This window comes from Quercus suber, unplaced genomic scaffold, assembly GCF_002906115.3.
Source record: "Quercus suber isolate HL8 unplaced genomic scaffold, Cork oak 2.0 scaffold_44, whole genome shotgun sequence".
NCBI classification, from domain to species: domain Eukaryota; kingdom Viridiplantae; phylum Streptophyta; class Magnoliopsida; order Fagales; family Fagaceae; genus Quercus; species Quercus suber.
The window spans coordinates 673,893-686,464 of record NW_027069509.1 but is presented as its reverse complement, the minus strand read 5'-3'; the positions used below and the strand labels follow the sequence as shown (position 1 = coordinate 686,464).

Genomic DNA, 12,572 nt, shown 5'->3' with positions numbered 1-12,572 from the left:
ATGTCTACACCTTTCTTTATTTCAAAAATAAATGGAAGGGATCATCTTTCATGATAGTGCTCTCTCTCTCTCTCTCTCTCACTCTCTCAGAGATGGAGGCTTTCAGTTTTCCCCATAGATGCTTTTCCTCGTACATGGATGTAGGATGTAGCATGTATACAGTCACTCATTTAGAAATATTTATAAAATACGAACTAGTAACAGTTACAGTTGTGTTTTTGAACATGTTGTAGACTTACTCAATTCAGGCCCTCAGAGAAGACTTGCTTTCAACAAAAAGATAAAAAGAAAAAGTTTCTTTCAAAAAAAAGAAAAAAAAAGAAAGAGAGAGAGAGAAAGAGAGAAGACACCCAGATATAGGAGTGGTTTTGGACCCCCGTTTCTGTCTCTCTCACAACTCCAAAAACTCACACACACAGTCTCAGTTTTCATCTCTCACTCTCTCGTCAGCCATAAACATGCACTTCAGCTAGACAATTCCACAAACACCTGATACACTCTCTCTCTCTCTCTCACTGTCTTCACTCTCAAACCCCCCCATCACCATGTAAACAACTCCCATACTTTTCAAAACCCGTATCACAAACCAAAAACCCAACTCACTCCCTCACTCTCTAACACTCGATTTCCATGGCTTCCACGTGCTCACCCCACACCGACCCTCCAACTCTCCCTTTACAAAGCGATGAAAACATAGCCGCCAAGGCCTTGAGCAAACGCTACGAAGGCTTAGTCACTGTTCGAACCAAAGCCATCAAAGGCAAAGGAGCTTGGTATTGGACTCACTTGGAACCCATTCTTGTCAAAAACCCAGATACCAACCTTCCAAAAGCCGTGAAGCTCAAGTGCTCTCTATGCGACGCCGTTTTCTCAGCCTCCAATCCTTCCAGAACCGCCTCTGAGCACTTGAAACGTGGTACTTGTCCCAATTTCAACTCTGTTACTGTCTCTTCCACGAAACCCAGTTCCTCTTCTTCGCTCTCTCCAATACCCATTTCTTCAATTCCCTCTTTACACAGCAACAACAACAGCAACAACCATAGAAAACGAAGCTCTCAAATGGGTTCGCATCATTTTTCACATTCATGCTCTTCTTCTCTAGCTTTGGTTGAAACGCCTTCGTCGCGTTTTTTTCATAACCAAAACGAGTTTTTGAATTACTCGCCGAGTAATTCGGGGGGGCTGAATCAGCACCAGCACCACAATCAACAGGCCCAAAACCAACACCCTTTGGTGTTATCTGGTGGGAAAGATGATTTGGGTGCTTTAGCATTGTTGGAAGATAGTGTGAAAAAGCTTAAGAGTCCTAAAGGTTCAACTGGTCCACCACCAGTTTTAAACAAGGACCAAATTGATTCTGGGCTTGAGTTACTGGCAGAATGGTTCTATGAGTCATGTGGGTCTGTGTCATTTTCGAGTTTAGAGCACCCAAAGTTCAAGAATTTTCTTAACCAAGTGGGGTTGCCTCCCTTGAGCTTGCGTCGCGAGCTCTCAGGTGCTCGGCTTGATGCCAAGTTTGATGAGATTAAGAGCGAGTCTGATGCCAGGATTAGAGATGCAATGTTTTTTCAGGTTGCTAGTGATGGGTGGAAAGGGACTAGTTGCTGTGGATTTGCTTGTGAGGGAGAGAATTTGGTTAAGTTCACAGTGAATCTTCCAAATGGGATGAGTGTTTTTCACAAGGCAGTGTTCACAGGAGGGATGGTGTCGTCGAAGTATGCAGAGGAGGTCTTGTGCGAGGCGGTGAAGGGCGTGTGTGGGAATTCTGTGCAGCAGAGATGTGTAGGGATAGTTGCAGATAAGTATAAGGCCAAGGCATTGAGGAATTTGGAGGTGCAGAATCATTGGATGGTAAATCTCTCTTGTCAGCTTCAAGGGTTTGTTAGTTTGATCAAGGATTTTAATAAAGAGCTCCCACTTTTCAGGACTGTTACTGAGGCATGCGTAAAGATTGCAAATTTTGTAAATACTAATTCTCAAGTCAGGAATGCTTTCCTCAGGTGCAAGGTGCAAGAGCTTGAGTATGCTGGGCTGCTCCGTGTTCCTTCTCCGAAATGTGATACTTCCAAGAACTTTGGACCTGTTTATGTAATGTTGGAAGAGGTATTAGGCTGTGCCCGGGTACTTCAAATGGTTGTGATGGATGAGACGTATAAAGCGACATGTGTGGAGGATCCAATTGCAAGGGAAGTGGCGGGGCTGATTCAAAATGAAGGGTTTTGGAATGAGTTGGATGCTGTATATTCGCTTGTGAAGCTGATCAAAGAGATGGCTCAGGAGATTGAGGTTGAGAGGCCTTTAATTGCACAATGCCTGCCTCTTTGGGAGGATTTGAGGGGGAAAGTGAAGGACTGGTGTGCCAAGTTCAGCATTGCTGAGGGACCTGTTGAAAAGATTGTTGAAAAGCGATTCAGAAAGAACTACCACCCAGCATGGTCGGCTGCATTCATACTGGACCCTCTTTACTTGTTGAGAGACACAAGCGGAAAATATCTTCCACCATTCAAATGCTTGACACATGAGCAAGAGAAGGATGTTGATAAGCTCATTACCAGGTTGGTTTCCCTGGAAGAAGCTCATGTTGCATTAATGGAGCTCATGAAGTGGAGGTCAGAAGGGCTAGAGCCTCTTTATGCTCAAGCTGTTCAGGTAAAAAAGCGAGACCCGGTTACTGGAAAGATGAAAATTGCAAACCCACAGAGCAGCAGACTTGTATGGGAAACTTGCCTAAGTGAGTTTAAGTGTCTGGGTAAGGTTGCAGTGAGGCTCATATTCCTCCATGCAACCGCTTGTTCATTTAAGTGTAATTGGTCTTCCATGAAATGGGTTTGTGTTCATAGACACTCAAGGGTGGGCCTGGAAAGGGCTCAGAAAATGATATTTATTGCAGCTCATGCCAAACTTGGAAGACGGGAGTTTTCTAATGAGGAAGAAAAGGACGCAGAGCTATTTGCCATGACTGGCAGTGATGATGAGATGCTCAATGAGGTCTTTGCCGATGCACCCTCCTCAGTGTAATGTTTTTTCTTTTCAACTCCTGTAGAATATAGAAACTTTAGGATTTATTTGGATTCTTTGCAGAACTCTTTATGTTTGTCCTTTACTTCTAGTAGAAGATTTTTGGAGAGGTATCATTGGGAGAGAAGGATAACAGGAAGAAATTGAAAAATGTATTACTTGAACTCACATGGTTTTGTGATTCAAAAAAATCATAAATTTCCTGTCCAGGCTTGATTTGGGGATCTTGGATTTGTAAAGAAAAAACCCTTTATTGTTTATAAACATAAAGATGATCAGGTTTCATTACAGGAAGAATGCTTTAACAATTTCTAGTGTAATGTGAGATGAATAGTAGATATGATTTTTGTTTACACTTTGGTTTGTCAAATTCAAAAACTGTGTCACTAGGTTTTTCCCCTTCTGAATTGTAAGAAATGAAAATAGACAAATGATTGCTAATCTTGTCGACATAGAATGGTAGCTCTTTTGTTCTCTTTATCATGTATGAAGAATTCGTCTTCATTGTGATGATTGTACAAGTGAACCAGTTCTCTTATTTAATAGATAATTTGTAGGACACATCCAAAATAACATTGTCCATAGAATACTTGAGGGCACCACCCTTATGTCCAGCAGTACTTAATCTTCATTATAGGAAACAATTATGTGAGTGTCATTCATACAGCATGGTGAGGGTGCTATTCATTTTTGCAAGACAAAAAAATACAAGGTTATGCCTTGGCTTCAAACCTTGTCAATTGTATATCCAAAAAGTAGTTAGTACTTTCATTGTTACTATGGTTCTGTTGCATGCAAACAAACACAAATGCAGATGTAAATAGATCTGCTTAAGACATATGACCAAGTACCCGTGACTATAATTTTAGGAGTTGTGATGTAGAGCACCATGTAATTTAAGACACTTGATTGACAGTTCTTCCTTCAATTCTCCATGATTATCAACATATCCTATGTCAGCACTAAATGTGGGTTCAAGGTTGCCTAACATAACCAAATCTGCTATATGTCAGCTTGATACCAAAAATCAAATGAATGAAACTGGAAAAGAAACACCTAGAATAGGAACACTGAGCACCCTTGTATATTAGTAGATTGTGCAGATATAAGGCAGGGTAGATCCATCCTAACTAAGAAGGTTCTGAATGTTATTTGTATTAACATGAGTCCCAATATAATAACCATACTTCTAATGCTAATGTCCCTTTATATTTCTCCTCTACTGATTGTATTAAGCACAATAAATCATCTGAATTATGCTTCTTATATTTTGTTAATGAGTCAATCAATTGCTTGGCCATGGGCTGCCCATCACATCCAATCTTCTTTGATCCTCAACTCTAAGTGCGCATGTATTTGTTTTTAATTTAATTATTGTTTTGTTATTTAAAGTTTAAACCATCTAAGTGCTGCTTAACTGAAGTGCTGCTAAACTGAATAGAACTTATCGGAAATGTTTATTGGCCAAGGACAAAAGTTATACAATTTTGCCCGAACCATCCATGGGCACCACTAATGCTCACCATGTGACTAGCTCGGCTTGGTTGGAGCCCCGTATGGATCCATCCTACACATGGATCTGAAACTATGCCCCACTAACTTGATGTTTGGGCATAGAATGGGAGTCACCACCTGGTTTAGGTCAAGAAACCGATTTGGACCCTTATGCAAAGGTCTAATGAACTAGACTTTCGGTTCGGAGTTAAGGTACGGACTTGGTAAGGTAGTAGGTACCCAAATTTTCCCGGTCATATGGATCGACCTCTACTAATGTACCTACTAGCTTTATTTTCGTAAGGACTCCCTTAAGTGGGTCACTTTCTATTCACACAAACTTCAAAAAAGGTATTTGAATTACACACATTGGGCACATGTATACATACAAGAGGGTGGGTATCCTGCTTCTAGGGCTGGTCATAAGAGCATGTTTTTAAGATATGTTTTATCTCCTAGGCATGTTACTACACATAGTCGAAGAAGGAAACATAGTCTTTCAACATTTGAGATGATAAACAAACAAGATTTAGGTTTTTGGAAGAACCTATCTGCGCATGAGGGTTGCTTATGCACCCTAAGGCAGAAAACTCTATTCTAACTACATTCTACCCTAAGAATAAACAACTAAATTAAAACTACAACTTAAAATTGAAGGCATAAATCTTTTAAAAATAATGGAAGCAAAAAAGAAATTGAAAATAGAAAGAAAGAAAGACTTGCGAGATTCAAATTCTTGGAGTTTTACCATTCCTCTTGATCGATTGGACAGTGGAATCTACCAGACTACCACACGAAACACTAAAGAGAATTAGTAAAAATAATATAAAAATTATTGACTGGTGGACCAACAACCTATGGGTGATTTCATTCAAAATAAACTTTCAACTAAAGAAGCTCCCTTCATTCTTCAATCTTCACTTCTGTAGTATTTTTGTGAGTGTTTGTTGTTAATCCATAAAGGGGGTCAGTACAGCCTATTATAGGTGGATATATTGGGTTGTACATCAAATTCCAGGAAAAGCTTCCATAAGAAGCTCTACCAATTACATTGCGTACGCACAAGAAAACCTTTTGTAAGCAGTCTTGATACTGCATACGCAGGAATTGAATTAATCCTTGTGTACACATGGTTTGGTTATTTTTGAAAATCATTTGGGTTTTTGTGTTCCGTTTGACCATACTCTTGGTATTGGACCTCTTGTATTGTCGTCATTGAGGAATAGGGGCTTAAGTCGTAGGGTTACAAAATAAAACTTCAATTTTCTCCTCAGTTGATTTCCTTTATGGCTTTTGGCAGAAAGGTGGTATTTATTTTAATTTCTTCTTCCATGTTAAACAGACACTTCAAAATGCAAAATATTTGATGGACATGATGTGGGTAAGAGGCTAAGGATTTGGTGTGTGCGCTTGACATGCAGTTGAATGCATGCCAACAGTGTGAGGAGTGAACAAAAACGTAATTTTCCCAGTACCCATGTTTGATACTCTATATTCGGGAGAGAGTTGACATTGAGTCCGTTCAGCCATTTTTGTTGTGTTGTAGATTTGAGGATTAGAATCTCACACCTACTCATGCACCAATTACAATCACACCATTGCAAACAGGCATTAACTTCCAAGCTCATGGTCTAAAACCTGACTAAAATTTGTTCTTGCATGGCTTCACTATCTAGATATAGAATGCTGCTGTTGTTGTGATTGGCTCTCCTCTTAGAAAATTGGCAAATCCATATAAAGTCATTTATGTTCTCTATTGTAACCCAATTTGTTTTTAGTCTCCTTTATCTCGCTCAACAGTTTGAAAACTATTCTTTCTGTATTTTATTTTTTGAATCGAGAAAAAGGAAATGCATATTTAACCTATATAGGGCCTACAAATTTTTTCAAAATTATGATAGTAAACAAAATTAATGACCATGTGTTTGTGTTATTACTATTCAAAAAATGGAACTAAGAACTTTTGAATGTTAGGGGGAATTTTTGTCTGGATTATCATAATCTTTTAGATTGATCTATTGAGAAACCTGTTGACTTTTTAATTATAGAAACACGTGGCAAAGATATATGTATGAACTGCAATGGCCATTATAGATGTTTGGTTGAATACAGAATTTGTTGAGTTAGCTTATAAATTGGAGTTGCAAAAGGACACAAAAAGTTGCACATGTTTAGAATTTTTCAAAGTATCTTTTTGCTGCAGGGCTGGGTTTGATTGAACTGGTTGGGTGAATGGCAAAGCAGACTAGAGTCACCACATTGGTCAACCTCAGAAGGATTTGAGAGTGAATTGTTCTAGCCAAAAGAAGCACTTCCTATTGATTTAACTCAACCATATCTCCTGGAGTGTCTTTTTTTAAAAAAAATTGGAGAGCCCCACAAGAGGAGTGGAGGTCAATCCCAGTGCTTTCGTCATAGTCGAAGAAAAGTGAGAAACAAGGGGACTTCTTTCCCATCAATTCTCTTTCTCTGATTTTTTGTTTTTTTTGTTTTTTTGTTTATATTTTCATTTAAGTTCTATTACATCATCTCAGGTAACTTACCTTTTAAACATTCCAAATTTCATGACATTTTACTCTTGATTTGCGCCCTTTTGTAAACTTTTGATCTCAACGTTGAAAATTGAAGTTTTGCAGAGTAATCTGATAAGGCTTGTCATGATTACTAAAAAAAGTCTTGAGCAAAGTGGAAGCAAGGGACACTGTCGGTCTGAGGAGGCACATAAGATGGCTGAAAGGGATATTGCAACGAACTTGAAATTTGCATGTACATTTTAGCAAACATTGTTGACTAGAAAGAGCAGGTTGGTGGTTCTAGTGGTGTTGATGCTATTTGCTCTACATGATCTTTCAGTTTGCATATACATTTGTATAGTCCCAAAGCCATTGTCAACATGACACATTAGGACCCAAAAGCCTACCATGAAACTATTAATTTTAGAAATCTTAAATATGGTCTTCCTCTTATTTTTTAATAGAAACAGTTAAAAAAATGGCATGTCAATTAAGGAAGTAACAGAAAGTATGACTTTTTATAGAATATAACTGCGGAAAATAACGGGACCTTGACTTATTTGATGAGGATCACAATATATATTTATATATATATATGAGTTTGCTATAGTATTTATACTGGCTTTCAACTTACCAAGTATCCTTTTTTGTCCAGGCTTGGAACTGGTTGGTGGAACAGATAAGGTCCTGAATATCACTAAACATGGTGGGTAAGTAGTGTCTGTTTATTCCATAATTAATAGCCTAACCTAGCCTATTCATCCAAGTTTTTGTGACCCTTCCCCCTCCCCTTTGTCAACTGAAAGTAATTAACAAAAGAAGAAAGTAAGTAAAGAAAACTCTGTTAAAAGATTGACTTTTAGTTTTAAATACATTTTTTCTTCATGGTTAGCAACAGCACAGGTCACCTGTGCTGTTGCTAACCATGAAGAAAAAACATATAGTTATATTCTGACAAATGAATAATACACAATGCAGGCTGAAATAGTATATGAGGTATTTGGTTGGTCATTAATCATTATTCTAATTTCCTATAGCAGTGAAGCAATAAACTTGTTTTGGGAATACTATTACACTCTATTTCAGACCTTTGGATGGTAATCTCATTAGAGTTTTCAATAAAAACTACCCCATCACACCCTATTACAATAGGCAAGCAGTTTGACACACACTCTCTCTCTCTCACATGTTATGTGCTTTAAATTTATCCACCTACCTTGAGCAGTAAAAAAAGTTTGAGGAATACCAATTTGGAATGTGATTAAAAAGTGAAATGATGATCTTTCTCTCTCTCTCTAATTTTTCTTTTTAAATTTTTGGTTGGTTGAAGCAGTACAATGAGTGTATTTGCATTTGCTACTCAAATTTGGTGAACAGACACCGGATCCTGTCGGCAACATAGAGCAATGCTGACTGCTCACCAACTTGGAAGAAAAGCTTTTTTCACTTGTATGGTATGGCTTCATTGTTCAGCCCACTCATGTTCTAGTTAAAAAGGGAAGGAGATATAATGATTAGTATAGGACAAGACTCTCTTTCTACAAGAATCTTTACCCTTTCAATGTTCCCTCATAATTAACTTTCTTTTTTATCATCTCTCTCTTTTCCTTTCCACTTATACCACTCTTGATTGTTTTTGAATTTGAAGCCCATCCATGTAAAGTAGATGATATTGAAATTGATTGGTAGTATTCATTACTTGTGACCCTTCTTTGCCTTCTCTATGTGCTGTATTTTTAATGGCTCACTATTGAGAACAAAAAAACATCCTTCTTTTTCCTTTATGTCACATTGTGTCCATCACGTATTTATAGATTATTTTATCAAAAATTTAATCATGGTGAAATAAGATAAGACATGATATGAAAATAGTTTATAGTCAATTTGATACAGAAATAGTTGCAATGAAGATAAATAATTGTGACTTCAAAATTACGTAGTATTTTAGTTTAAGCAGTCTTTTGTGGTTGATTTATCGAATTTGTGTTGGGTTTATTTATTTATTTTTATTTTTAATAACATTGTAAAGTTTTCAAGATATCCTAAATTACTTAGTAAGAAAACATATTTATATTATATTAGAAGTATGTGATGCATGTATATTCTGGTAGAGGTATGGAGTAGAGGCCTTGCCTTTTTAACAACAAAAAGGCAAAGAGGGAATATTATTAGCAATCTTGATTTGATTTATACATATAATGTAGTTGATTCTAATTAGTTTGGATGATTTTATTAATGTGCAACTTTCTAAAGTTTTTTTTGTTTCTTCTTTTTTAAGGTACAATTATTTTTATGCAATAAACTAAATAAGCTGATTGAAAATAAGCCTATCCAAACTCACATGGTTCCATTTTGATCTTTCTCCATCGTTTTGTACAATGTCAATTTCTTTGTTACCCTAATTTCAACTATACAGTGACAAATTCGAGAATGTGATGTGTTATGATGATAGTGACTACACAGTCTACACTTTTAAAAAAAACCCTTTCACAGCTGTGATCTTATATTTTGAGCCCCGCACCAAACATGTGTGGTGGCCCTTTTCAAGTGTCGACATTAACAAGATGGGTTGGAGTCTCATATTGATATATATATATATATATATATATAGTTTTGGTATGGTCACTTAGGCTATAAATCAACACATGATTAAACGACTTTGAATGCACTACTAAAATCTAACTTACTTTTAAACAGACAGAACTAAATTATATGATTTTTTATCATCTTACTATCTTTTTTTTAACAATCCACAATATGGGTGAGGATTCTTATTTTATGTCCTCCAAGTGTTGCACAATGAAGAAGAGCATAAGAGAGTTTTTTTTTTTTTTTTTTTTTTTTTTTTTTTTTTTTTTTTTTTTTTTTTTATGTACGATTTTTAAGGGAAATTGCAAACTAACACAAATCCTCAAACAATTTCATTAGTTAGCACCATTTTCAAACTATTTAGGAACGTAACGTCTCGAGCGTGTAAGACTCGATTTTGGTGTGCTAAATCGAGCCTTTAGAGCTTGAGTTCAATATTACAAAAGGAAGAAAATCTGACTAAGTGAAGAAGGAGTGAAGAAGAAGAACTTCATTTGACGCACCGAAGAAGAACAAAGAACCCCACAATAGCTTGATTTTTGGGTTTGTTTCTGGTTTCTCTCTATTTGATTTCTGGGTTGGGGCTTGATTTTTGGGTTTTCTCTCTACTTGATTTTTGGGTTGGTGTCTTCGGTGTTTATCGAAGAAATCTTTGATGTTTATCAAAGAAGAACAAAGAACACCCACTGGTAGCTTGGAGAAATCGAGTTGTTTATACTCAATTTAGCATACCAAAGTCGAGCCTTACAAAATCGAAATGTTANGAACAAAGAACCCCACAATAGCTTGATTTTTGGGTTTGTTTCTGGTTTCTCTCTATTTGATTTCTGGGTTGGGGCTTGATTTTTGGGTTTTCTCTCTACTTGATTTTTGGGTTGGTGTCTTCGGTGTTTATCGAAGAAATCTTTGATGTTTATCAAAGAAGAACAAAGAACACCCACTGGTAGCTTGGAGAAATCGAGTTGTTTATACTCAATTTAGCATACCAAAGTCGAGCCTTACAAAATCGAAATGTTAGTTTCCTAAATAGTTTAGAAATGATGCTAACTAAAAAAATTGTTTAGGGATTAATGTTAGTTTGCAATTTTTCCCGATTATTAAACTTTCATGCTGAAAGTTACTGACTAACTCTAGTTCCCATTGTTTTTTCCGAATTTTCAATCATATGTTGCAAGGGAATGCCTAACATATTAAAATGTTTTCCTAAGTTTGATTTTGGTTCTTCTTTGAATTTAAAATGTTTAGACTTGATCTTTGAACCTTAAAAACCAAAACAATTTATATCCATGAAATGTGGGGTAATTTCAATTTTGGCCACTTAAATATGAGATTGGTCGATTTGGGTTCCTTAAATATGTAATCAATTTAATTTGTTGCCTAAAAAACAATGTGTCTCGGCATTCTTTTAGTCACATAAACACAAAAATAATTGAATTGACCAAATTAGTATTCTTTGAAATTTCAAGGACCAAATAGAACTGTTTAAATTTGAGAAACCAAAATTAAATCATACATCAAAAGTTAGGGACCACAATTACCTAAAATATAAAGAGACAGGCAACAACATCACTATTGCTAATTAGAAAATTTTTACATCTACCATAATGCTAACTCTTTATTTTGACATCAAATTTGGGTCAATTTTCTCTTAAAAGTTATCTAATGTGGAAAGACTAAAGACCACTTTATGTTTTTATTAAACAAACTCAATCCCGTGAAAGATAAGGCAACTGAGTAAAACATTTTCCAGACATATAAATCCATTAAAAAGAAAAAATCTTTTGGTAAGTCAAGAATTATTAATTTTTTTAATCACATTGTAAGTGCATTATTTACAGAGGATAGTATGATAAACTTTTTTAGATTCAAATCTTCTTTTTTCTCATAGATTAGGGGCCACAAAAATACGCTTACCAATCATATATTGGGTTAGTGGGAAGAAATTGAGAGAGGGAGGACTTTTCTTTGACGTTGTATGTCGGAAAGGGACCAAGGTGAATAGCAAAAGTAGTCTACCATGTGATGGAATGGAACTTGTATTTTATTCTCAGCTACCTAACCAGCTCACTTACTTTAGACGGTAAAATCTTCAACTCCTGTTTCAAATTTTGGATGGTATCCCTCGTGGAGGGAAAAAGAATGAGTCGATTTAAGTCGAGTAAACCAAAATATATAATAATAATAATAAAAAAATCTAAAGGAACATTAATCGAATTTATAAAAAAGTAATTAAGAAGATAATAAAGAGTATGACATTTGATAGAATAAAATGACAGAAAAGAATATATGTGACTAACTCTGATTAATCTATCGACAATCTATAGACGACTTCAATATTTTGAGATTAAAGCTTGGTTTTTTTTTTTTTTTTTGCATACCGTCCTTGAGGTGTTGTGTTTATAGGTAGAGAAATGTGCAACTTACTTGCAATTTTACATATTCTTTCTTTTGACCGCCATGCACTTTTGGCGTAATGGTCACTCCACAAATACAAAGTTCTTGTGAGGTGGAAATGATAAAGGCTGGGGTTCAAGTTCACATATATATACACTTAGATTATGCAAGAAAAATTTTTATCTTGTATTTTCTCTCTCTCTCTCTCTCTCTCTCTCTCTCTCTCTCTCTCTCTCTCTCTCCAAGATTATAATAAAATAAGTTTTTTTTTTCTTTTGTTATTTTAAGGATCCTGACCATTGTGTATTCAACAATATATTTATATAAAGTAGAAGTAAATACACATATACAGCTCTCCAAATGGTATTTATCAAAATGACAAAACTTAGGTACAATACCTTAGGTGCTGTTTCTTAGATTCTTCTTTTAAGATTTGGTCATGTGGCTACTTAATTAAAAAATATACTTCCATCCTATAAGAAAAAATCTACATAGTAGAATTTTAAAAGGAGAACCTAAGGAATAACACTTAAATACTGTACTTAAGTCTTGCCCTTATCAAAA

At 35.8% G+C, this 12,572-nt stretch overlaps 1 protein-coding gene and 1 long non-coding RNA gene across 3 annotated transcripts; both read left to right on the top strand.

Annotated features, from left to right (window-relative positions):
* Positions 1-299: 299 nt before the first annotated feature.
* Positions 300-3,326, top strand: LOC136061110 (uncharacterized). The gene has a single exon (XM_065771445.1). The coding sequence runs from the start codon at positions 631-633 to the stop codon at positions 3,016-3,018; it is 2,388 nt and encodes a 795-aa protein (XP_065627517.1). The 5' UTR covers positions 300-630; the 3' UTR covers positions 3,019-3,326.
* Positions 3,327-6,644: 3,318 nt separating this feature from the next.
* Positions 6,645-8,725, top strand: LOC111988017 (uncharacterized). 2 transcript variants are annotated; one of them, XR_010628218.1, is made up of 4 exons: positions 6,645-6,940; positions 7,141-7,315; positions 7,681-7,735; positions 8,359-8,725. It is a non-coding gene; the product is annotated as an uncharacterized LOC111988017 (long non-coding RNA). The 2 variants fall into 2 exon arrangements; XR_010628217.1 differs by having other exon boundaries at positions 6,671-6,940; positions 7,149-7,315.
* Positions 8,726-12,572: the final 3,847 nt, after the last annotated feature.

Bases quoted from the DNA above. Each gene is read 5' to 3' on its own strand.
- LOC136061110 (XM_065771445.1), top strand. From the start codon at position 631: ATGGCTTCCACGTGCTCACCCCACACCGACCCTCCAACTCTCCCTTTA.